The following is a 25,930-nucleotide window of genomic DNA, read 5'->3' on the forward strand; positions in this document are numbered from 1 at the left end:
GCCAGCAGTGGCTAAAACACAGCAGAGTGTTACTGTCTCTAGATATCTTAGAAGTTTGGTTCCTTCCCTCCAAAAATTCCCTCTGCTCATGATTCATTTCCTCTCTTTCCACCACACCACTCTCTTCTGAGAAGGTACAGGGAAGACAGATGAGCAGTGTAATGTTTTCCTGGAGCCTGTCAGATTTGAACTGTTGTACAACTAGAGAACCGATGCGGCCAGTCAAGTACCGAAACTCTTCTGTCACAACAGACTTCGTCTGGATTTCTGGGAAGGGGAACAAATGATTAATTTGTGTGGTCAAAAACAGAGGATACCAACGCAATGGTGGTGGAGTGTCTGGAGTTACCATTTTAATATGATGAGCTTGTTTAGCAAAATTGCAAGGCCAGTGTGGCTCCCTGGCTGGGTTAACTTCATTGCTGGAGCTGTGGTTTGTACCAGTTGAGGAATTATCTCCCAGAGCTTTGAGTATCACTGTTCTTGAATGAATGGACACTGAGATACAAGGGAAATGCAACAGTTTCCTAGGGTGGTGCTTAGTGGTTTTATGAGTTTCAAAGAAGAATTGAAAATAAAATCTCAAGCAATTGTATTCAGTCACCAATTTCTATTCAAAGCAGAACTAATGATCTTGATGTGCTCCAGAGTGTCACAACATGCTTGTCTTTGCTTTTAATATTCCTTTTCACCCATTTCCCTGTGCTCCCAGAAGACGCCTCCTTGAACAGCTGTCTTCTCAAACAGCTTTATGTCATGTTTATTGCAGATAGCATAGAGATGGCTAACATCACCTTAATACTTACCCTCCTGTCCATGTGACCATGGACATTCTGGAGCTCCTCCAGCTTAGGTGCCATCTCAGGATATGCCTTTTATTAATTTTTATTCCTTAATGAAAGCACCTGGAGTAGGCAGTGGACACCAGGTCAAATATGAGTCTAGTGTGTGCTGTCATTGCCAGTAAAGTAAACTGGTTATGTCAGGAGAAGCCTGGACAGTAGACTTAGATTTGTTCACCTTTACTCTCTGCTGGCAAGTTTGTCTTCAGATCTTGAGTCCCTCAATTGAAGTAGGATGTTGAAGAGCTGGAGAGGGTCCAGAGAAAGGGCAGTCAACCACCTACAAGAAGAGACTGAGGGAGGTTTGTCTCCTGTCTCTGATGGAGAAGAGCCAAAAGAGTGATCCAGTGGCAGCCTGTGACTTCTGACAGGTGCTTCTGACCAGGTGGCAAAATAAAGTACCATGGATACACAGAGTGGATTGGGAGATTCAGCTGGAGAGTTGGAAAACAACATTTTTACTGGTACAACAGTGCAACACTTTAGTCAGGGGATTCTCCATTTTGGGCAAAGGCACAGGAAGTTTTATCTAGATCTGGTGGTAGTCCGGTCTCCTCCTGAAAACAGGACTTGGTAACCTTCAGAGATCCTCTTTCTTTCCTGACAGTACTACAGGCTTTCAGCTTCTTGAAGGAGGAAGCACTTAAATCTTTATTTTTGCTTTCTATTGCAAGAGGGAGACAAGAATATGTTGGAGTGCTCATGTCTTGATGATATCCAATCACCTGTTGTGAAACTTAGAGAAATGTAGTCCTTTTTCTGACTGTTTATATGAAGGGCTCTGCGTACTTCCTGTCCTTCAGTTCTCATTCACTCATCTATCTTTCTTCCATTAGCAATCTCATCACAGCATCAGTTCCCAGCCATCTGGCAGCAATCACCCTTCCATGTGTTAGAATATAGGATTTTCCATAGGAAAAAGGCTACTTCCCCTGCCTATTTGTAAGGTGCTATGGACTAAGCTGCCAATAATGAGGCACAGGTTGGTGCAGTGCTCAGGAATGGAGATAAATTGTCCGTGGACTTGTCATACTGGAGGCTGTGACTTCCAGAATGGCTTGGGATCTGGGGGAAGAAAAATTAAGTGGATCAGGTGGGAGGAAAAGAATTGGGGTTTTAATATTTTGATCCTGAACACAGTTTCTGCACATTAATTTATTTAATTGCTTTTTAGGCACTACAGTTTCAAAGTCTGGTTTATACTGCAGACCTCTTGAGGACTTACAAGAAGATTATAGTGATGTTGGTCTCACACTCACATCCTTCTGGAGTGGAGCCCATGATGTGCCCATACTCAGTACTGCAGCTCCTTTGCTATTCCTCTCAGTGGGTTCAAACTGCCAATAGTAGCTATGTTTTCTTCCAGGGACAGTGAGAGCTGACTTCTTGCAGCCACAGCTATTTCAGAAGAGGAGTGCATTGCAGTTAAAAAACCCACCTACACTCATGCCAGCCTTGCTGGGTAGGACCTCAAGGTCTGTTCATTCTGTGTCAGTTTCCCACACTCTTTTGAGCTCAGATCCCTGCTGTTTCTTCCCAGGCTGCAACATACACGCACAGCACTCTGCGAAGCTAATACAATTATCTGTGTGTCAGTATGCTGCCATGGTCCCTTTTGGTCCCACTGGGATCTTGTTGATATCTCACTGCTGAGCTGAACGTTAGTTCTGCATGTTTCCTTCTTGTTTACAGCCAGCATCAGCATCCAAACAGCCTGGGCTCCCTCTAACAGCTTTAACCTTGCCATCTCTTGTCATCCTGATTTCTTTTCCCTTATGAGGGATTCTCTTGATAGGCCTAATTCCAGCATGTCTTAATTTGTTGAGAAGTCCAGTACCTTACCCATTTTATTGATGGATAATTTCTATGTTGCCTGGCAGTGCCTTGCTGAAGTAAAAGGGCAAGTACTGGGCTGTGCTATAGACAAGAAAATGCATACAGGCACAGAAGAAATAAAGGCAGCTTTTCTTGGCAGAGGGATCTTGAAAATAAATCATGTGCAGGAAAACAGTATTTGTGTAAGAGAGCGTATGGTCTGAGATTCCTAAAATATCCTTTCTGCATCATTCTGCCTGCTCTTTTGTTGTCCGTATTAATACATTTCCTTTCTCTTTATACACAAAACACACATCTCAAACTTTTCTTTGTGGTGCAGCACCCTCACAAGCTTGGCCAAGTTATCAGGAAGAGAAGTTTTAAGAATTGCAAGAAGTTTGTTTGGCTCAGAGCTACAGCTTCTGGCTTAACTCTTAAGATTTAACCACGAATTTTGCTGTATTGGAGTAAGTATTTTGGGCTGGCCACCAGCTCTGCCTCTTCCATTGCTGTTGCCCTGGGGTTTGTTGTGACCAGAAGTAGCTGTGGCCCTCACTGGATTAATGTTTTATCCAATATACGTAGGTTTGGAGTGGCTGGGGATTGTTTCGTACCACAGAAGTCAAGAATCAGCCTGCTCTTCAGTGAGATTCTAATGTGATCACTAGTTGTGTTAGTGAAGATAGCTTTACCTCCAGGGAGCCAGAACTATCTCTTTGTTTCAGTGCACATGGGCCCATCAGGTTAGGTTTATTGGGCTTTTAAAGCCTAGTTTGTTATCTAACATGGAATGTGCCACGGCTGTGATAGCATGATCATGTTCATCAGCTTTTATCTGTGTTGTGCAACAGTCAAATTCAAATAACCCCCAAACTACTAATTCCATCATATTGGGGAGAAGAGAAATTTTATATTTAGTTTCCCCTTCTACCTATTCTGCTCTTGAAGCTAGTACAAGACAAATGATCAAAGAAGGAAACTTAAGAAAGGGTAAGTTTTTGGTTGATATAAAAATTGTCCCAGTGGCAGGGTTTTGGTGTAAGAATGAATGTAGTATCAGGTTGCTAGCTGATGAACTGTGTTCATAGTGACATTAACCTGTATCAAGCATCTTTGTAGCAGAGAGCTCATTCTTTACCATCATGTCTTTACCATCTCCACTATGGACTTGCTGTCTTCCTGTTACATGTAATACTGTAGAAGTTGGAGTGAATTTAGTACGTGAAATAAATCTCATCTCAAACTGGTGTAGATCTGCTGGCAACAAAACAAAGTGTGGATACAGCCATGCTAGGAGAAAAAAACCCAAAGCAACAAAACCAACCAAGTTGTTTTCCAAGCATTGGTTATTTAGTTAAAAGCATGGGGCCCTGCTGTGTTAACTTGTGAATGGTTGCCACTAGAGAATAAGGAATATAGCTTTGTATTGCCAGTAGGTGATATTGCTGCATATCTTAAGTGGGATACACCTACATTGCTGCAAACCCTTCTGAGTGCAGATAAAGTCACAGCTGCAAGTCTGGGGTTTTAGAGTCATAGAACAATTGATTTGGGGAGGGATCTCTGAAGGTCATCTAGGCCAACCCTTTGCTCAAAGCAGGGTGAACTGTGAATTTAAATCAGATCTTCTAGTGGATCCCCTGGAAATTTGATCAAAACTTGAAGCCAGAGTGAGATGATACTAGATTATATGCTTCAAGGAATAATTCAGTACAAGCAGTACTCTAACTAGGTTTCCTTCTCCTTTAATTCCTGTGATTGCATTAGTGATGTCTTACAGCAGGAAATTGGTGAATGCTTTCAGCCCTGTTTAACTGAAGCAGTGACTTCACTTTAGTTATTTATTTAGCGAGGATTGAGCTGAAGATACGAAACTCTGGGTCTGGGGGGAGAGGGAGAGTTAAACTTGCTCCACCAGACTCCAGCTTGTGAAAAAGTGAAGCAAAGCATTGAGAAATGGCCATAACAGAGTAAACTAAACTTGCTGCAATCAAAGAAACCTCTCAGGGAGAGATGTGTTGGAGTCCACAGGCATGAAGCTTGTTTATGGTCAAGAAGGCAGTCACTGGGGGGTGACAGCATGTTCCGTTCTTCTTCATCATATCTTGGGGTCCCTTGGTGGCTCAGTTGACTCCTGTTTGTTCTCCACTGCTCACCAGTGATGAGGGTCACATCAGCTTCATGCACGGTCCTCAGAGTTATTCCTGGAGCTCTGCAGTTCTCCTGCTTGCTGACATGATGTTTGAGGAGTGTGAAGGGCCAGAGTCAATTTGCTGCTGTGAGGATCTGACGGAGGAGCTTCTTTGGACTTAATATCACAAGACTTAAATTCGGTGAGATGTTGTGCAGATTGGCAGTGATTAAGTGAGTTCAAAAAGAATCCCAGTTTCCCAAATCACATAATTTCCCATATGATGTGAAACTGATGAGGATAAGCAGTACCATATGGGAAAGACATCCCAGGAGAGCTTGGGTTGAGTTTGTAAGTACCTATGGCACTTCCTATGTTTGGTTAAAGACCTCTAATGAGACCAGAATTTTGACATTTTATCCTCATTTGGAGGCCAAGAAGCAGGAAAGCTTCATGGCTAGAGTTCAGTGGCTATAAATGGAGAAATAAATTCTTTTAGCATTCAAGCTAGACAGTGCCAAGAGAAACAAGCAGCTTTGGGAGTTTGTGAAGAGCAAATCTCTCTGGTCAGCCTCAATTACTGTTTTTGGCTAATTGATGGACTGTAGGTGATGAGGATAAAGCAAAGGCCTGTATTTTAGCATAGCATTTGTGTACCTGCTTCTGGAAATTTTAGGAAAAAAGAAATGAGACAAGTAAGCCTAGAGAAGAAACATCCAGTCTTGTAGGTTACATCTCTGCCTGAAAGGGGCAATGTGTGTCACGGTTTCGCATCATGAAAGTTGTCCCCTTGGTTCAGTGCTAGAGCTGATCTTTAAAACTCAGTTTGAGGGTGAAAAATGTTCTCTCGGAGTTCGTTTAAATGGATGGAAGAGGAAGTGTGGAGAATGCAATCTGCCTTTCTAAATATGGCCCTTATTGACAATCTTGGGTTATCCAGGGAAGGGGATATCATAATACTATTCCTGAGTAGCATCAGATAGAAGCCAGTGTAGGGTTTCCAGTTGCATCTAACATCAGCAAACAAGCTCCTGTTTCCCTGCATCTGGTCGCTCTCTTGACTTTTGAAGTGATGGTTAACTGTGCATGGATGATAATAAGAACATTATGGACCTACATCAAGCTAGTGGATTTAGGGAGGAGTGGAATGGAAGATAGAGCAGACTGTCTGGAATCTCAGACTGTTGTTGCTCATTTTTGTTAAACACTGTTGCTACCCACTATGAAGCATTAGCTTAATTAACTGAGGGACAAATTCTTCTGTCGTGGTAAAGTCCGTCAACATCCAAGAAGCATTTGGTCCCTGTTACAAATACAAAAATGAAATGAAGATTTATTTGGGTACAGTCTAATCACAGAAAAGCCAGCCTGACTCAGAGATGAATGTGCTAACAATCTCAAGAGCAGACAAATTGGTACTCTACCCTTCCATTGCTTATCTGATTTGAGACTAAATGGACTTGGAACCTTCTTTGTTTTACCTTCACTTCTCCAAGGTGAATGACATCCTGTAATTAAAGGCAAAACCAAGCACTTATGCCCACACATAAAATGAAACAAGGGGGGGAAAAAAAGCCACCAAAAAAACCTTGTCAGGCTTTTATTACTGCCTGGTATTATCTTCTATTGATATTCCTGTTCTGACATTTTTAGATAATGTGGTCTCATCTTGGGATTTGTGCATTCCAGTTCCTCTGCTGTGGTGTATTCTTTCATGGTTAGAATTTTCTGAACTTAGAGCATTAAGATTGTCCTAATGATAGAACCAGAGCACACTATTTCCCTTATTTATGCAGTGTGATTTCACTCTTTGCTTTTAATGTTATTTATCATGGTTAGTCCGGTCTTATCCTCTGCCTCCAAAAGTAGGTGATGACTAATGCTTCCAAGGAAGGAAGGATAACAGGACCTCAGGCAGCCACAGCAGATTTCAGTCTGCTTTTTGTCTTTGATATTATTCATCATTTTATCCCCTTCCATTTTTAAGTTCCCATTCTTGAAAAAAACAAACCCCAGTCATATGCTGTACCCTTTCATAAAAAGTAGCTGAAAAAATTGAAGAGAGTTCAGAGTAAACACACGTGAATGAATCAAGAGAAACCTGCTCTTTACAGTGAGTTTAATTGGTACTTAATTTAAATGTTTTGATTTGATTTAACCAATGACCTGGCTGTGTTTTGAAAGGATCTGCCTAAGGCAGGTCTGTAATGCAGATGACAGAAGTGTTGCAAAATCCAGTGGCTGGAAGCCGAGCTCGATAGATTTGAAGTCAGACGCAGAGGAGAAGCTGTAATTGTGGTGCCTAATTGCTCGCCCAAACAATTTACCCAATGTTGTGGTGGATTCTCTAACACTTGCATTCTTTCAGTTGAAGCTGCATGTGCTTGATAACAAATAGTCCTTAGCTCAACAAAAGCTTTGTGTAGTAACAGCTGGGTAGAGTTCAGAGCCTTTCACAGTGCAGAAGGGCTTGATGGTGTGGTCAGGTGAGAAGGGCGTTCAAAGAAGCAACATAAGATTTAGGAGATTTTTATCTGAGGTGGGGCAGTGAATTTGTGAAAGGGTTGTTGCAAGAGTGGTCAGTGAGTATGAAGTCACAGGAAAGGGTTGTAGCAGCGAGATCAGGAACAGAGCTGCTGAGTTACTGCTGACCAAGGAGGATGGCTGTGTGAGAGTGGCAGAAATCCAGAAGGCTTCAGCCAAGACAGAGGGAGATCTGATGCTGATCAGGAAACAAGAGGTTGCTGTCCCTCTGGGAGAGTTCCCAGGAACATGGGCTCTGATGACAAAGGTTGTTCCAGCCTGGCTTTGTTAAATGTTGTGTGGCTAGATTCATTCAAGTTTGCTAGGAAGGGACCTGTTGAATGCAAACCATGCTGGACAATTGATTTGCTTGGAGCAGAAATGTGGGAGCAGCTGTAGAATTTAACCTACAGTTTAATGTTTCAGTGAGAGCTCTGTGGTCCAGCTGCTGACTTGAGCAGTCGAAGGATCAGACCCTTTCTTTGCATTTGGCATCTAAGAAGCAGCAGTAGGTGGCTTGTCCAGCAAAACACTGGTGAGACTCACTATTCTCCAGTGGGGGAGAATTCTTTTTGAAGAACCGAAGTGATCAGATAGAGCTTGATTATTTTTCACCCCATCCACTATTAGCTTTGAAGGAAGAGCTTGCTGTATTCACCTTTAGAAATGAGTAATGCAGCTACTCGAACAGCTTCTGACAGTCAAGGTGAGCAGATGCACGTCACCACATTATCCCCTGCCAGTCTGCATGCTCCTGGGTTGTTTTTTTCTTGTCCATCCATTTTGATGCTCCTTTTGTTGTGTTTTATCTGTTCCTTAGCTCTCTCAAGCTTGAAATATGCAATACACGTCGTCCTTTTTTATTGTCTGAGTTTCTTAGTGAGTTTGGCCTTCTTGTAACCACTGACTTCTGCAATCCCCCATATCTCACATCTAATTGGAAACTTCTGAAAACAGTACTGTTTACTGCAGAACTGGCAGAAGTGACTTTTTTTGAGGAAACATCTCAAACGTGAAACATGTGTGTTTGCTGGCTATCTAGAAAAGCAGTGGGGTTACCTATTGGATGTTCTTATCCAAGTGCAGGAATCATAGAATCATTGAAGTTGGAAAAGACCTCTAAGATCACCAAGTCCAACTGTCAATCCAACACCACCATGTCCCAGAGTGCCATGTCTGTGTGTTTTTTGAATGTCTTCAGGGATGGTGACTCCACCACTTCCCTGGGCAGGCAGTTCTAAAGCTTGATCAGTCTTTCAGTAAAGAAAGGCACTACAATGATGCAGAGGCAGTGGCACATCTTAGAGTAAATATAGAGTAGGAAGATCAGGTACAAACCTTAATTTCCCTGTGCTGTTTTGATTCCTTATTCATATCACGAGAAGCTCCTCTGTTTTGCTGTAGAGAAGCTTCTGGTTGGAAACCAGGCAATATTGCAGAGAGCAGTGGGGGATCACTGATGGCTTTGTCTGAACTAGCTAAGGTGCTCTACCATGGAGAAGTCTGGAGAGAGAGGTAGGGGACTGTTCCCATCTGCAAGCTACTGTCCATTGTATTTTACTTCGCTTTTCACAAGATTAAAAATGGGGTGTGTGTGTGTGTGTGGAAATAACAGTAAAGCCAGAAGTTTAGCTTCAGGGATTAAAAATAGTTTAATTCATTTTCTTTTTTTTTTTAATGATCTCATGAGTTGTTAGGCTAAATTGAATTGAGGCTAGCGAGTTGGGGTTGGAACAGATGTAGAAGAGGGAACTTGCTGAAAACACTGTCAAGGCAGATAGCAAAAACAAGTGGCAGCAAATGCATAACAGAAGATGGAGGGGGCAGGGGGGAAAGGGGAAGAGAAAAGGCTAACAGGGAAACAATTAGAAAATGCCACCACTGCCAGGACAAATACATTAGAGGGTAAGCAAGAGGGAGCTGTGTGCCAGCTTACAGTAGCAACTGTGTTACAGCAGCGTGGTCTTCACACTCTCAAACTGTCCGTGAGAGCAGTCTGCTTTCTAAGCTCATTCGTTGAGATTCACATCGTCCTCACCTGTCTGTGGCACTGTGCAACCTGGCTACTGAAGCAGATATTCTTGCTTTGTACATCAGTCAAGCCATCCCTGCCATCAACCTGGCAGACCATGAGAGCTCAGTGGGACCAAGGTGTGTTGCCTGGGAGGTTGTTAAGGAGCAACTAGAGAGCTGCCAGAACAGGAGTGATGATGATCTCATCAGTACTGGGATTTTTTTCTTTTCTTTGGATTGGTATGAAGGTAATGTCTGAGGGTGCTTCACACAGCAGGATGCCCTTTCATATGAGATATCAAGGCAGGAGCTGAAAACCTGTCAGAAGAAAACTCCAGGATGCTTTTAGCAATGGGTTAGGTATAGTCATCTTTGGGTCTAATAACTCTGCAGAGTGCAGAGTTGTCCTGTTTAGCTCTGAAGGCTGAGTGCCCTCATTGCTTTCTGCTAAAGCCTAGATAGTTGCCTGAGTTTTATTGTTGCATTCTACAGTTTTGAAGGATGTGGGAGGCAGAGGCAAGCAGTGTAGGTGAGCCTTACTGCTTGAGTGGCAGTTGTTTTTTAGGTCCATCAGGGCAGGCATTGGTAATGGGAACTCCCAGGTGGTGTGAACATGTTTTGTGTGCCCTCCACCCCTGTCTGTCCTGGCTGGTTTCCTCTCTGGCCCTGTGGGGTGGACCTGCCTTTCACTTCTCGCTTTCAGAATGATACTCTGCACTGTTAATTTAAGATTGGAAGGCAGGCATATATGGGAGGGAGAGTCACATCCTTACTACTCAGCCTAGGATGCTTGTCCATCTCCAGGGTACTCCTGCCATTGACATGTCTGTCTCATTTCCAGCCAGGTCTACCATGCTGGCCCCCATGTCTTCCTTTCTTGAGTGTCAGATGTCTAGCACAACAGGTTCATCTTCCAGTAGTAAGGATCATGGAACTGCAGTGGGCTTACTGAGTAGTCAGAATGTACCATGAAGAAGAGCCACAAAGGTTTGGGCTGATACTTGGCACTTGCCAGTTCCTCTCTTACACAAGAAGAGATGAACATAGAAGATGACTACAAATTGTGCATCTCCTAGTGTTGGGTCAGACATTGGAACTTCAAGCAGAAATGACTCCTCATGTAGGAAACCTGCTACCTGGAGTAAACTTACTGGGCTGGAATAAGCACACACACATGCACAACAGTTGTAATAGTTGGAGGTGCTGTCCCATGCTACATGTGGAGACCTTCTCCTTTCATAGTTTCATAGTTTCATTCAGGGTTGGAAGGGACCACAAGGATCATCTAGTTCCAACCCCCCTGCCATGGGCAGGGACACCCCACACTAGATCAGGCTGGACAGAGCCTCATCCAGCCTGGTCTTAAACACCCCCAGGGACGGGGCCTCGACCACCTCCCTGGACAACACATTCCAGGGTTTCACCACTCTCATGGTGAAGAACCTCCTCCTCACATCCAGCCTGAATCTCCCCACCTCCAGCTTCATTCCATTCCCCCTAGTCCTATCACTACCTGAGATCCTGAGAAGTCCTTCCCCAGCCTTCCTGTAGGCCCCTTTCAGATACTGGAAGGCCACAATGAGGTCACCTCGGAGCCTTCTCCTCTCCAGACTGAACAGCCCCAACTCCCTCAGTCTGCCCTCATAGGAGAGGTGCTCCAGCCCTCTGATCATCCTTGTGGCCCTTCTCTGGACACGTTCCAGCACCTCCACATCCCTCTTGTAATAGGGGCTCCAGAACTGGACACAGTACTCCAGGTGGGGTCTCACCAGGGCTGAGTAGAGGGGGAGGATCACCTCCCTCGACCTGCTAGCCACACTTCTCCTGATGCAGCCCAGGATCTGATTGGCTTTGCGGGCTGCAAGTGCACACTGAGAGCTCATGTTGAGCTTTTTGTCCACCAGCACCCCCAAGTCTCTCTCTTCAGGGCTACTTTCCAGCCAGTCACTGCCCAGCCTGTATTTGTGCCTGGGATTGCCTCGACCCAGATGCAGGACCCTGCACTTGCTCTTATTGAACTTCATGAGGTTGGCTTGTGCCCACCTCTCCAGCCTGTCAAGGTCCCTCTGGATGGCCTCCCTTCCCTCCAGCGTGTCTGCTGCACCACACAGCTTGGTGTCATCAGCAAACTTGCTGAGGGTGCACTCAATGCCACTGTCCATGTCCCCCACAAAGATGTTGAATAAGACAGGTCCCAGGACTGATCCCTGAGGGACTCCGCTTGTCACTGGCCTCCACTGGGACATGGAGCCATTGACAGCCACAGGTTGATTTAGTACTGCTAGAACAAGGCTGTCCATTCAGGACTACTTTGTTTAGGTTATCCCCAAGAATCTTCTTCTGCTTCTTAGATAAAGGACTCAACTGAATTTGTTCTACCACAAGGCTTGCAGGATGCTGATGCTTTGCCAGCCCGGATGAGTTGGCAAAATAGTTCTGCTCCTAAGTCCCAGCAGTTTAGCCTTCACATTTCTAGCGATGTGTGAGACCAAATTAGGAGAAAGGGGAAACAAAGTCTGATTTCTGCTGCTTTTTTTTCTTTCTTTTTTCCTCTAGACAGACTTAAATATTCTATTGAATATGCCTTCTTCCTGCCTATGCCTTCCATGAAATCCTAGGGGCTGCTTGAAGAGCTCAGTGTTGTTTGTTTCTCTGACCAGCATGTGTGCAAGGAAGCTTTATCTGTAAGGGACCAAGAACATGCCCAGGCAGGCTAGGAGTGGACCTGTGGCTACATTCCTGCATGGAATCAACGAGCTGTATGTGACTGCACTTAGCAGCTTTGGAAATACCTCCTCATGAGCCACTGAAATGGAAGTCTGCACACATGACCCCAGAGCTCTGTCATAATAGTTAGCTGTAGACTTTGATATTGATTTCTGTCTAAGGATGTCTGCACCTGCCAGAAGCCACCTTTTGTCTGCCCCCTTTCATCTTCCCATCCTGAGCTCAGAAGACTGTTCACACCAGCCAATGCAGCCCTATGTAGCCAGGCTCAGCAGAGCAACAGCTCTCTCTTGCTTCTCAGACCTAGCAGATTGCACTTGCTGCTGCAGTTTGAGACCACCTCCTTGCAAATCCAGCAGCCCCTCTGCTCTGACTTGTTGCCAGATGGAAGTGCTTTTCTGCAGTGGCAGTCGGCTAATGTCTTCCATGGCCTGCATGTACCTCTTGCAGTGATCCTTTTCTGTGATCATAACAAATCTTTCTTGAATGGGTTGCAGCTGCCTGGTGGTTTTGAGGGCCTTGAGGAGTCCTGACACCAAAACAGAGCATGGGTAGAAGTGACAGGGTGTTTAAGAGTTCCAAAACCAGTGTTGGAATTAGCATTGGCTTTTGTCTGTGCGGGGCCTTCATTTCTTCATCCCCGCTGAAATCTGCATCCGTAGGACTATTGGATGGCATTTGTAGGACCATTGCAGGTGTGGTCTGTGCAGTACAAAGCATTTGTTAGTGGCAATAAGCAGATTTTTTTATGGGCAACGTTTTCAGTGGCATCTGAATCCAGCTCTCAAAAGTGAGGTAGGCTTTTAAGAGGTCAAAGCCAAGATTTTCATAAATAAGTAATGATTTGGGCTGCCTCTGTTTTCTGTTAGACAAGTCAAGATGCTTAAGGGAGCCTGGTTGTCAGCAGTTGTGCATTTCTGGCTTTTTTTCAAAATTGCTATGCTTTTAAAATATCTGAAGCTGGACATTGAGAAATGGTGACATCAAGAATAATTAGCTGCTTCTGAAAGCCTTTTTATTAGGAGTTTGAATTAAAGTCACTGGGGTGCGAGGTCCTAAATGACATGTGAAACAGTTCTAAAGGTGTGTCTTGGAAGTGCATCTGCCTCAGAGCACCTGCACTGTTGTGTGTTAATGAACTCACAAAAGCCTAACAGAAAAAGGCAAATATATCACTACTATGCTGAATAGGTGGTGAGATTGATGAGCATCTGCAAGGTATCAGCTTGCCTCTGCTTTGGTTTGAAGAGGAAAACAGCAGGAACCAGCAATGAGCCAGTCAGTAATTCTGACCTACTGGGGAAAGAGAGACAAATTTGTATCCTAAGTCCCATACATTAGGACCATTGTGCTTAAAGATAAGAGTGCACAAGTTAAGCATCTGGAAAGGTTTGGTAGATTTTAATTAATAAACCATAATAATAGCAGGCTTGCAACTGTTATTTGCCTGGCCTGAATTCCTAATGGATGTGTGGCTCTCTTTACCTCTCCTCTCAGATCTGAACCATGTCCTACCCATCCTGGCTGCCACCCAAGAGCACCAATGAGCCTGTTGGTCACATTACTGCAAGGATGGAGACCACACACACCTTTGGGACTCCCAGCATCTCTGTGTCCACTCAGCAGACGCCAAAGAAGTTTGCACCGGTTGTGGCCCCCAAGCCAAAGTACAACCCGTACAAGCAGCCAGGAGGTGACGGTAAGTACTCATTCTTTTCAGAAGGAACTAAAGTTATCTAGTCCAGACTGCTAACCTAGGCTGCTCTGGACTTACTCTTTGTAGATGAGTTTGCAGGACCCTCTCTGTTTAAGGTCATTCAAATGCTCTAGCTAACTACTCTCCAGAGGGATGCAGGGCTTGAGAGGATGCAGGGGCAGATTTTTCTCCCTTTTAACTGGAAGCAGATGTCCTGTGTCCAAGACTGGTACATCTCAAGGGTATTTTGCTTGTATGATGTCTTCTTGCACATGTTGACCCAATGAGCTGGGCCTTGAACAAGCCCTTTTCAACGTTGCTTCCTTCATTCCAGCGCAATGGAAATCCATTCTGAATGTGGGATTGAGCTGTGGGAATATGGGTATAATTGGGGTAGCAGGCCATAAGTTTGGCAGAACGGAGAGCTTCCTCTGCAGCCTGCTGGTTTGAATCAGTTTTACTTTTATTGTTTTCCCTCTACTATGGGAACTTCTTGAAAATTAAGTAATTTAATAGTATAATTTAGAGGGTATTTACATGACCATTTCAATAGCCTCTGGACCCATTATGTCAGTAAAACAAGCACCTGCCAATCACCACGTGTCAGCCTTCCTCTGTCTCCTGTAAAGTCCTCCTCTTTTCACATAGTTGAGCAGCAAGTGTGGGAGTTGGGTTCCTGGCTTGTGGAGTTTGGGGCAGTGGGAGCAAATGGCTGGGAGCATCTCTGGGGTGTGCAACTGGAAATCTGCCCACTGAAAAACCCAGAATGCCTTCCTCAGCTGGCAGTGGAGACTGTGATGGAACCTTACTGCAGCAGAAACAAGATGGAAGCCAAGGATTTTAAGAGAGAGTGGTAGCTGTCTTGGCAGAGCAGTGACTTTTCTATTCCCAGTTATTTACTATGGTTAGAAATGAGTGGAAAACTTTTCCCCACCCTTTTCCGCTCCTTTCTCCCACCGAAGAGAAACTCCGCTGTATTCAAGAAAATCGGCCAAACCAGTTTCTGATTTTTTTGGGTTTGGGTGCTCTGCTTTGTTCCATCACCACTTTTCCCTCTTTTGTGTTGCATTGCAATAAGATGAATGTCTTCTGTACCTTTTTCTTCCATTTTGCAAGGATATGTATTTTCAGAAAGACTGCCAAATAATCACAGAATCACACAGAATCACCAAGGTTGAAAGAGACCTCAAAGATCGAGTCCAACCTGTCACCACAGACCTCATGACTAGACCATGGCACCAAGTGCCATGTCCAGTCCCCTCTTGAACACCTCCAGGGATGGTGACTCCACCACCTCCCTGGGCAGCACATTCCAATGACTAACGACTCTCTCAGTGAAGAACTTTCTCCTCACCTCGAGCTTGAACTTCCCCTGGTGCAGCTTGAGACTGTGTCCTCCTGTTCTGGTGCTGGTTGCCTGGGAGAAGAGACCAACTCCCTCCTGACTACAACCTCCCTTCAGGTAGTTGTAGACAGCAATAAGGTCTCCCCTGAGCCTCCTCTTCTCCAGGCTAAACAATCCCAGCTCCCTCAGCCTCTCCTTGTGGGGCTTGTGGTCAAGGCCTCTCCCCAGCCTTGTTGCCCTTCTCTGGACACATTCAAGTCTCTCAATGTCCTTCTTAAACTGAGGGGCCCAGAACTGGACACAGGACTCAAGGTGTGGCCTAATCAGTGCTGAGTACAGGGGCAGAATGACTTCCTTGCTCCTGCTGGCCACACTATTCTTGATGCAGGAGAAAGAAAAACAAAGCAGCATACTGTGTCTGGTACTTGAGCAATTTTCTGGAGTTAAAGACATTTTGTAGGAAAGTTGGAAAAGTCTGATGAGTGTTTCAGTTTTTCCCTCTGCTGCTCTAACTTTGGAGAATTCAGAACGAAAAAAGAAAATGTGTTGGAGGGGAGAAGTGAAGTCATATGCACCTGTTCTGTTGCCTTCAGTAACAAAACATTAACGAGTACTAGGGAGAGAAAGACATTTGGAATGAAAAAGTTAAAAAGAATCAGTTTCTGAAGTGCAGTGAAAATGTTGCCTCCAAGCCAAGTGGGAATTTTTATTTTTCTGATGCTCTTCAAATTTGAAATAATGATGGAAAAGGATACATTTTGCCTGGGAAAACTGAGGTTTATTTACCACTATTTGTTTGGGGTGACAAATTTAAGAATGCCTTGATTATTGGTGCTTTAATGATTGTACATCCAGTTTTATGTGACTGAGGAGTATTATCCCCTTCTAACAAGTTCTTTTGTTTCTTGGCTTTTTGCTTTCCTGAAGAGCAGGGCAGGCACACAAATGTTTCTCATGCAACCCTGTCCTGCAAGCAGCTGAGTATTGCCAGGTCTGTTAGAAACCAGGATGTGTCAGGAGCTCACAAGAGGACTCACAAGGCCAATCCATTGCCTTGTATGACTGTGGGCTGTTGGAGATTCCCACCGTTCTCCCAGGCCTGGAAGAGCTAAGGATTGGCCAGGACCTGGTCAGGGACTGGCTTAGTGGTTTGACAGTGTGCTTGCAGCTTAAGCTAATCCGCTTTCACAAAGTGACATGCTGCTGGTTGTTGTCAGCATCCAGTGCAAAGCCATTAGCCAGCCGTATATAGCCCTGAGAACATGAGGCAGGTGAGAGGCAAAAGGGGGAAGATACTTAGCCCAGTGTGCTTCATTAACTTTCTATGGGTTCCTTTCTTCATCCAGGCTCCCTAATTTTTTTTCCAGCAACCTCCATTATTTTTGCAGCAATAATTCAGGCTGAGATACGTGTCCATGTCCTTCTGGTTCCCTGCATAAAGGGACACTGTGAGTCATTTTGCCTACATGTGTTCTCTGTTGGTCACAGGCCTTTCCCCTGTAGTTAGCTCTGGGTCTGTAGGTAGATGAGCTGCACCTCAGTGTGTTTTCATCCCTCCTGCCCTGCCAGAGCTGTGTTGCTGGAGGTACATGGCAGGCAGCACAGCATCTTTCTGCTGGCGATGAGCGCCCGTAGTGGTGCTGCTCCAGGGAAAGGCTGTCCCAGGGCTGCCAGGGGGCAGAGTGGCTGTGCACGTCACAGCTTGGCACAGCCTTGCCTGCTCCAGGTGTGCCACTGAAGTTAGTTCCCCTCTGGTATCAAGAATCTCTTTGTGAGACCAGCAAATTCTATTCCCAGTAGTGTCTTCACCTCATTGCTTTTAACATTTGGGAAAACGCATCCTCTGTTCTCGCATTTCTTCGTAGTTATTTTTTCGCTCGCATGTAGCAGCTCTGCCTGGCTGATCACATTTGTGGGTTTAGTTCTTGATCACTTTGAAAGTGCAGGGGAAGGACACTGGAGTGACAGGCTGTGGAGCAGACATTGTGTGCGTGGGCAGGATTGGCTGTGCCCCTCTCCCTCCCACCTTCTTCTAAGGCATTTTCTTGGTCTCACCTTGACTTTGGTGTTTTGGTTTTTTTTTCCCCCCCTCCTTGACACCTGCACAAAAATCATCTAGAAGGTACTGATTAAAAGCTACTCAATGGAGCTTTTAAAAAAGGTTAGAAATGGCTAAATAATTGGAAAAAAAGTGAAATTGCAATAGCCCACAGTTTGTAAAGCAGCAGCATTTTAATGTGGCTTGCAGCACTCAAGGCATGTGTGGTTCAGACCAGCTCAATGAGCAATTTTCCTGGTGCTGCCAGCCGCTCTCCTCACTATTAGCCATGCTGGCTTGCTGCAGCTATTTTCAAACTAGACTTATCAACTCAGAGCAGAGACCATGTCTTGCTGTTGCAGGGATCTGTTTGGAGGCCCCAAGCTATGGCTGCAGCAGTGATAGTAGTAATGATGATGATGATAATAATAATAAAAATAAGACCACAGCTCTGATTAACATCCTACATGAGTCTCTGCTGTGCAGCCAGCCAAAGAGGTGAGCACAGCTGTGTTTTTATAGGCCTTAGAAACACCAGACCAGACTTCCATGTGCTGTGGCATGGACTGGATTTATGGAGGATTTAGTGCTAGCATTCCCCACTGTGACAGTTCATGGAGGATTAATCTTGTGTGATCCTGGGAAGTGTGAGCGCTGTGGTCCGTGGGATGTGCAGATGCCCGATGTCTTACACAGCTGTGTATTTGCCTCACAGAAGGAGGAGAGTTGTTCAAGCTTGGGGAAGATGTTTCACTGCAAGATAAACAAGTGCTCATGGAGGGGAGGTGTTGTTGCTAATGAGTTAGGCTGGAAATCAAAATTGTATGTCCAGATGCTTGAGCAATGGTTCTAAAAAAACAGAACCAAGACCAAGGTGGCCCTTGGGTGAAGCTGGAGGTGTTTTAAGATTGAGAGCATTTTCTCTTTGTGCTGGGAGAAGATGGGTCCTGACAGTCCACTTCTCACATCTGGCTTCTTTTTCTGTGTTCTTGTTTTGGTGCTACCTGCCTTCTTTCCTCAGCAGATCCTGTCCAGCAGCATGCATAACAGATCTTGTCCTCTTTACTCTCTGAGCAAAAAAAACTCTTGTGAGTAAAAGAATGCCTTTTTCCAAGGAAACAATATTAATTTTGTTGGCTTTATAAGCATTGGATGCTCCATCATTGTAAATGTTCAAGATCAGGTTGGATGGGGCTGTGAGCAGCCTGATCAAGGGAAAAATGTGCCTGCTGATGACAGGGGCATTGGGTTAGGTGATCTTTGAACGTCCCTTCTAACCCGAACCTTCCTATTGTGGTCAAACCATCACACTATGGTTGCCCTCTCTCTTTCTCTTGATGCTTATTTCTCTTCTGCTCACCAGTTTTCACACTTCAATCAGTATTCCAGCATCTTTGACAGACCTGGGGCTTTGGAGAAAGGCTGCCACACAGCTCTCCTCCCCTTGCCTTTCCCTGTCTCGTCTAAATAGACTCCAGAGATGTGAAAGAGTGTAGGTTCAGGAGAAATCACACTCACACACAGTGAGCCCTGGGGGACTGCTGCCCACGCCCAACTGGTTTGTAGGGTTGGGCTTTCCAGTCCAATGTTCACATGCACTACCACAGCTCCCTGTGTCCCTGTGGGGACAGCTCCCTGTCATCCTATTTGGTTACTTGAAGGGTGATTTGATGGTGGCAGGGAAGGGAACAAGTCCATTCTTGCCTAGCAGGAAGCCACTTGGCATCAGGAGGTCTCCTGCTCCTGCAAAGGTGACCATTTCCACACCCAAGAAAGCAAGTTTTTATGTTCTTTCAATGCCTTTCATTCATACAACTCAGACCATATATGTTTGTCAAGCTGCCTGAAACAGACTGAGACACTGCAGTGCCAACCCTGGCCAGAAAGGGGTGTGCAGACAGCATCCCTCCCAAGGCAGTCACTTGGTTTACAGGGCTGCACAGCCCTTGGACTTGCTTCTCTGAGGAAATGCATAGCCAAATGTGTTGCTGAAAAATTCAACAGGAGCCTGCAATGTGTGCTTGCAGCCTCAGCATAAAGGGCACTGAACTGCTGGAGTGAGTTCAGAGTGGGCCACAAAAATGATCAGAGGGCTGGAGCACCTCTTCTGTGGGGACAGGCAGTGAGAGTTGGGGCTGTTCATACTGGAGAAGAGAATGTTCTGGGGAGATCTTGGAGCAGCCTTCCAGTACCTGAAAGGGGACTACCAGAAAGCCAGGAAGGTGCTTTTTACATGGGGTGTAGTGATGAGACAAGAGTGAATGGATTTAAGCTTGAGGAGGATAGGCTTAGGCTAGTTATGAGGAACAGAATCTTTACAGCAGGTGTGGTGAGATGCTGGAAGAGGTTGCCCAGGGAGATTGCGGATGCCCCCTCCCTGGAGGTGCTCATGGCCAGGCTGGATGAGGCCTGGTGTAGTGGAAGGTGTTCCTGCCCATGCAGGAGGGTTGGAACTAGGTGATTTTTAAAGTCCCTTTTAATCCAAACCATTCTAGGAAACCATGAATCTATGAAAATGAGCCATTTGAGTTTATGCTGCTAGGACCTTCTAAATTCAGAATTTAGTAGCATTGGTGTATTTTCCTTTAAATTGCCAGCTTTGGCAAATATAATACATGCAGAAACAGTTAATAGGGATTTATTAATGGAAAAGGAAGGGATGAGACTCAAAGCTGGCTTTTCCCTTCTTCCTTTCCTTGGGTAACTTTCAGATATGGTGAACAATACTCATGTGAAGGACTCGGAGGTTTTCATTACTTTAATGTTTTGTTGTTAAACCATCTCTTTCCATTTACCTTGATTGAAGAACAAGGCAAGTAACTCATGATATAAGGCACAACAATAGGACCAGCTCCAGGACAAGGTTGTGCTTGAAGTCAGCAGAACCATGTTTCCTAGGGCTTGACTCTCCCTGCCCTTTTTCTCTTCATGTATGTGGAGGCTCTTGAACACTGGGAAATTACAATCTGCTATGTCTGTAGGGGACTGGGGCATGAACTATCAAGCTGGCTGTTGTTTTGTTGAGTATTTTTCATAGGCAGATATACCTGGAGGGTTTTGTTTACTGTAGCTGCTATCAATAGGTCTAATTTTTGAAGTTTTCGTATGGATTTATTGTACTAGACAATCCATGGTTTAGCTGCCCTGTTGCCTGCCTCTTTTTGACAGTTCACAGAAACTAACCAGGTTCAGAGTCAGTTCATTTACTTGGATGAGGGCCCCTAAAGAGCTAATTTGGGAGATTCTGCAGGTTTTGTGTTGCTTTCTGGTTGTGTGTGCTGGGTCTGCACCATAGCAAAGAGCAGTCCTTGCTACTGGGAGAGCTGTGGTGGGTGAGAAGCAGAGAGGCAGCATACCTGCTTCTTGGTGCTTCTCATGAGCTTCTGGCAGTGCTGTGTTCATCGTTGGAAGAAGACTGGGGCTCAGGAGCAGTGAGCTGTCTCAGCTCCAGTAGTGGTTTGAGATAATGATTTTTGGGGTGGAGCCTAGGGAAGAGAAGTCTCCAGGGAGACCTTATTGTCACCTTTCAATACATTAAGGGGGCCTATAAGAAAGATGGGAACAATCTTTTTAGTAGGACCTATTGTGGCAGGACAAGGTGTAATGGTTTTAAACTAAGGGAGGGGAGATTTAGAACAGAGGTAAGGAAGACTTTCTTTTATAGTGAGGATGGCAACATGCTGGAGCAGATTGCCCAGAGAGGTGATAGATACCCCATCCCTGCTTTGGAAGCATTCAGGGTCTGGTTGGATGAGGCTCTAAGCAACCTGATCCAGTGGAAGATGTCTCTGCTTACTGCAGAGAGGTTCCATTAGATGACCTTTAAAGGTCCCTTCAGGGGCTTGCTGTCTTTCCTGTGTTGAGTTTTGTATGCGTGCTGTTGATGCAACCCAGATGAGGTTGCTGCTGAATTAAGTCCTTGAGTACCAGAGTTTTTCCAGTGGGATCTCCTGGTCTTGTGCCTTCTACCTCTCGCTGCTCTGCCACCAGCTGAAAAAGAAGTTGATGTTCCAGGGGTTAGACTATGTCTCAATGGTGAGAGAACCAGAAAATGGTCAGAAAAACAGGCTGAGAAGTGAGCCCTTTTCTGGTCACACCGTTACAATGGATGCTGTGGTCTCACCCCGCTTAGAACTTGTGGAGATGAAAAATGTAGTGGGAATAAAGAGGTAACCTTAGTGTTGCAAATCATCATGGCTGTGCCTGAGCACAGCTCCCATGTTAATGTTTGTTTTTTCAGAAAAAGTGCACATTATAAACTTTCACTGCCTTAATCCTTGCTCTCTTTCTTCCCTGTGTTGCTTGTGGTGAATGAAATGGAACAGATGAAGCAATACTTGATTTGTTAGTGTCAGCACTGCATCATCCACAGGCTCTTATGAAATACAGCCAGGAAAATGAACTTAAAGCTCCAGGCCTCTTTTTGGTGGCTTGACTACTTTCTACACAAGAGCATTTAAAGAACAAACAAGCTCCCAAACCCTACAGAGCAAACATTAAGGCAGGGGTCCTTCATTAAGGGGTAGCTGTGAATCAGTTCATAGTAGCCTTTCAGAAGTCACTAGAATAGAATAGAATAGAATAGACCAGACCAGACCAGACCAGGTTGGAAGAGACCTTCAAGATCATGACATCCTCTTCGCTGTTGGGTAAGAACCAAGTGAAACTGGTCAGAGATAAGTGGTGGTTCTCATTTGTGTAGTGGCAGATGTAAAGTGTCCCAAGCAAGATGAGCTGTGTTGAAGAGGCATGAGACCAAGCTGGTGCCTTTCTGCCTGGGCAGCATCCCTCTACTTGATAGCTTCTGAGTTGTGGAGACGTGGAGTTTTGCCCAGTTGTATGCAGTGACCAATATCAGGACTTGTGACTCTTACCTGTGTAAATCAAGTGGCTTTGCATAAAGTGGCTGTTTTGATTGCTAATTTTGCTGCCTTTCAAAGCATTGGACGCCCCATCATTGGAAGTGCTCAAGGTCAGGTTGTTGTTGCTTGTGCTGGGTAATGATGTTTGCAGCTGCTTTTTTACTTGAAGACAAGTACATAGATCTGTGCAGTTGGCTTTGCTCTCAGGATAAACATTTTCTGTTTTGAGATACCACCTCAGATAATGGCATCAGGAAAAATGCAACAAAAAAACAACCCAGGTGCATAAAAGCTGTCATTGAGCCAATGTAGTTATCCACAGTTCACAAAATGTCAAGTTAAGCCACCAGGTTTGTTCTGGGATTTTTTTTCCCCCACAGTTCTGACTTGTGTCTTGTTAGAATTACAGATACTAAATTTTCCTAGGCACTAGCCTAGCCTTGGTTTTCATTCTGGTGAGTGAGCTTTTCTTTTCTGTCTTTGGGTATCACAAAGCAAACATTACACTCCTCAGCAGGCAGATTTTTAATTTTTTTTTCTGCCATACCTCTTTTCTCTCCCCCCCCCCCCCCCCCCCCCCTTCTTTTCTCCTGTCTGTTCTTCTAAGATACTGTATTTAAGTTTTCCACTTCATTATTTCAAACACTGAATAGTGATTCATCTTTGCAGTGGCCTGTTCTGTGAACCACAGTAGTTTGGGTAGAACAAAGGAAAAAGGCAAAAAAGGGAAGGGAAAAAGAGAGAGGAGGGCAAAATAAGAGAAGAAAGAAAAGAGACAGTTCTGACGCGCACTGGGATGGAATGAAGCCATCTTTGGTAACTTAGATGGCAAACATCTGTCACTGATTCTATCAAACCTGCTTTTAAAAAGATAATGTTTTTCCTCTATATATTTTTAAAGGGCTGTGGAGCCCAATCAAAGTGAGAGAGCAGTGTTGGTGCAGAATTAGCTTGAATTCAAGCAGGCAGCACTTGTCCCTTTTAGTTTAATCTGAAATTTTAACATCATCCAGATGCTAGTCTGCTAAATAATAACAATTGTTATATGGCAGTAAACAGTTGAATGATATGATTTTTTTGGTTGTCCTTGTTCACAGAATGAGCTCTTCCATGCCCTGAAAAGTAGCTGTTGCAATAAACAGTTAGTATGGATGTATGTATAGAGGTAAACAGTTAGTAAACTGTTAGTTATATATGGGTATTTGCCTTTTCTCTGCCTGAAGCTTTTGTGCTCTGCCAGACAGAATACTGCTAAGTCAGAGCAACCAGTAAATGTCTATTGGATTATATTACAGGTTGGTCTAATAAAAGGTTAGAAGAATGAATGAGCAATTCTTGAAGCCACAGAAGCTGTAGTTGTGGCCAAAGAGCAGGCATTTTTGGCAGTGAACACTGCACAATTAGAATTTGAACTAAGGCATGAAATGCTTGTTGCTAAGCAAGGTGTGCTGAGATAGGCTGGGCACAAGAGCTGAGGGTCTGTGACTGGGACTAAGAGTCCCATGGCTCTGGCTGCCCCAGGGGGAGGGTGGTGATGCAGAAAGGGATGAACAAGGATCTGGTGTAGTTCCTAATAAGCAGATACCACTATCTAAAAATTCTACTTCTGACTTCTTTTTTAACTAGCAAATGTGCTGGAAAGTCATAGCCACAAAAGAACCTGAGAAGTCATGGAGTCTGATTCTATTGGGCTGCCCAGGGAGGTGGTGGAGTCACCATCCCTGGAGGTGTTCAAGAGGGGATTGGACGTGGCACTTGGTGCCAAGGTTTAGTAGTCATGAGGTCTGTGGTGACAGGTTGGACTTGATGATTTTTCAGGTCTCTTCCAACCTTACTGATTCTATGATTTATGCAGACTATGTAAGGATCTGTGACGTGAAAAAGACTCATGGGTCTTTTCCAGCTCTTATATTCTGTGATGGCAATGGCTGTGGAAAGGTTTTGGTTTAGTCTCGACATGACCAAGCCTTATCTTATCAGTGTCTAGAAATACCTGAGGGGTAGGTGTCAAGATAAAGCTGCCAGTCTCTTTTTGGTGGTACCCAATGATAGGACAAGGAACAACAGATAGAAGCTAGAACACAGAAGGTTCCACCTTAACATGATGAGATGCTTCTTTACAGTAAGGGTGATGGAGCACTGGAACAGGTTGCCCAGAGAGGTTGTGGAGTTTCCATCTCTGGAGACCTTCAAAATCCACCCGGATGCCTTCCTGTGCAGCCTGCCCTAGGTGATCCTGCTTTGAAGGGGAATTGGACTCAATCTCTGGAGGTCCTTTCCAACCCTAACATTCTGTGATTCTGTGAAACTACAATGCAAATCCTGACATGCAGGACTAACATGAGAACTGCCCAAGCACTCAGTTTGTGGAAATGCTATAGAGGGAAGGATTAATTAAAAGAGGAGTGACTTGTGCATCTGGGCCACCTCTGTTACAGGATCCACTTGGAATGACTTAAAAGAGTTTTCTGCAGTGGCATTGGACTTTGTACAGCCCAGGCACCTGTGATGTGATGATTGCCTGGGCATCCTGCTGTGGGAACTGCACTGAGCAAGTACCCTAGAGGGTAGAAAAACAGTACTAAAATAGTACTAGTAAACACAGTCTCTCAAAAGTAGGTTTAATGAAAGAAATCATAGAAGTTTGAAATTTATCTTATAAAAAGTGAATGTGATGAGGGTTGAATTCTTACTAAGTAGACACTGCTGGTTTCTGAAGTTGGTAACCCCATCCTGAGCTGTAGCCTCTGGCAGCAGACCTGTGGTTTGGTAATAACATCATCAAAATCAACTTTCCTTAACTTTGTCCCCTCTGCCCCTCAGCACAAGCTCACAATCTGACCTGCAAGTTTCCTGTCTCTCCCACTGTCCCTCTCATCCAGGGTTCTTCTGTAAAGCATATCGGGAGCATTTCTGGCACACCAGTGGCCACATCTACACACCTACACTTGGGTGCATTTCCAGCTGCTTTCCTTATCCAGAGCAATCCAGCTCAGCTCTTTGAAGAACCAGGTCACCTCTTGGCCTCTGAAGTGTCAAGGAGCTTTACAATGAGCTTTCAAACTCTCCAAAGGAACATGCTAACATGATGTGTGTTATGTGTTTGCAAAGGTTTTTTTCAGGAGAGCAAAAAGGGGAGATCATATCACAGTATCACAGTATAACTAAGGTTGGAAGAGACCTCAAGGATCATTGAGTCCAACCTATCAACACAGACCTCATGACTAGACCATGGCACCCAGTGCCACATCCAATCCCCTCTTGAACACCTCCAGGGACGGTGATTCCACCATCTCCCTGGGCAGCACATTCCAATGACGAACGACTCGCAAGAACTTTCTCCTCACCTCGAGTCATCAGTTCATCATAGTTCCTGGGCCATTTCTTGGGAAGGGTAAGGAAAGGAGGGTTTCTCCACAAGGATGCATTAACACTGCTCCATCTGGCAGGCAGTGAAACACAGGAGGTAACAGTCCATTCTTCTCCCTTCCCAGTCCTGCCATTTGAAGTGTTTGAACGTTCACTTCAGAAGCCGGGGAAGTAAAAACCCCCAGTTGTGCCAGGAGACTCTGCAAAGGCCACGGTGAGCAAAGAGGCTGTGGAGTGTTAATACAGTCCATCATTTTGTAACGAGCCCGATGTTCTTGTAGGAGCCGTGTCAGGCTGTTGTCTGCACGCTGTCTTTGCTGATCACAGTAATCGGGTCATAAGAGAGGGAGAAGTAATAGCGCGTCTCTTAGCAACCAGCCCCAGGAGAAAGAGAAAATTACTCAGACTATCCAGCCAGGGAAGTAGAAAGATGAAATTTTCTGAAAGTCTGTTGGAAAGTGCTCAGGGACATAATTCTTTTATGTGTGAGATCCTTATAGGCTGGATCCAGTGATATCAGGCACTTTTATTTTTTTTTCCCTGGCATCTTCCTGGTAAACTTTTATTTT

At 44.8% G+C, this 25,930-nt stretch overlaps 1 protein-coding gene across 3 annotated transcripts in view; it reads left to right on the forward strand.

Moving 5' to 3' along the window:
• The window catches only part of LPP (LIM domain containing preferred translocation partner in lipoma), a 361,386-nt gene that overhangs the window by 113,575 nt on the left and 221,881 nt on the right, over window positions 1-25,930 (forward strand). For all 3 annotated transcript variants that reach the window (XM_068164007.1, XM_068164009.1, XM_068164008.1), the window contains one exon: window positions 13,549-13,750. In XM_068164007.1, the coding sequence (XP_068020108.1) occupies window positions 13,558-13,750 (193 nt within the window). In that variant the 5' untranslated portion in view covers window positions 13,549-13,557. The remainder of the gene's footprint in view (window positions 1-13,548; window positions 13,751-25,930) is intronic.

This window comes from Melanerpes formicivorus, unplaced genomic scaffold, assembly GCF_026170545.1.
Source record: "Melanerpes formicivorus ecotype bairdi unplaced genomic scaffold, bMelFor1.0.p_v2 SCAF_76, whole genome shotgun sequence".
NCBI classification, from domain to species: Eukaryota; Metazoa; Chordata; class Aves; order Piciformes; family Picidae; genus Melanerpes; species Melanerpes formicivorus.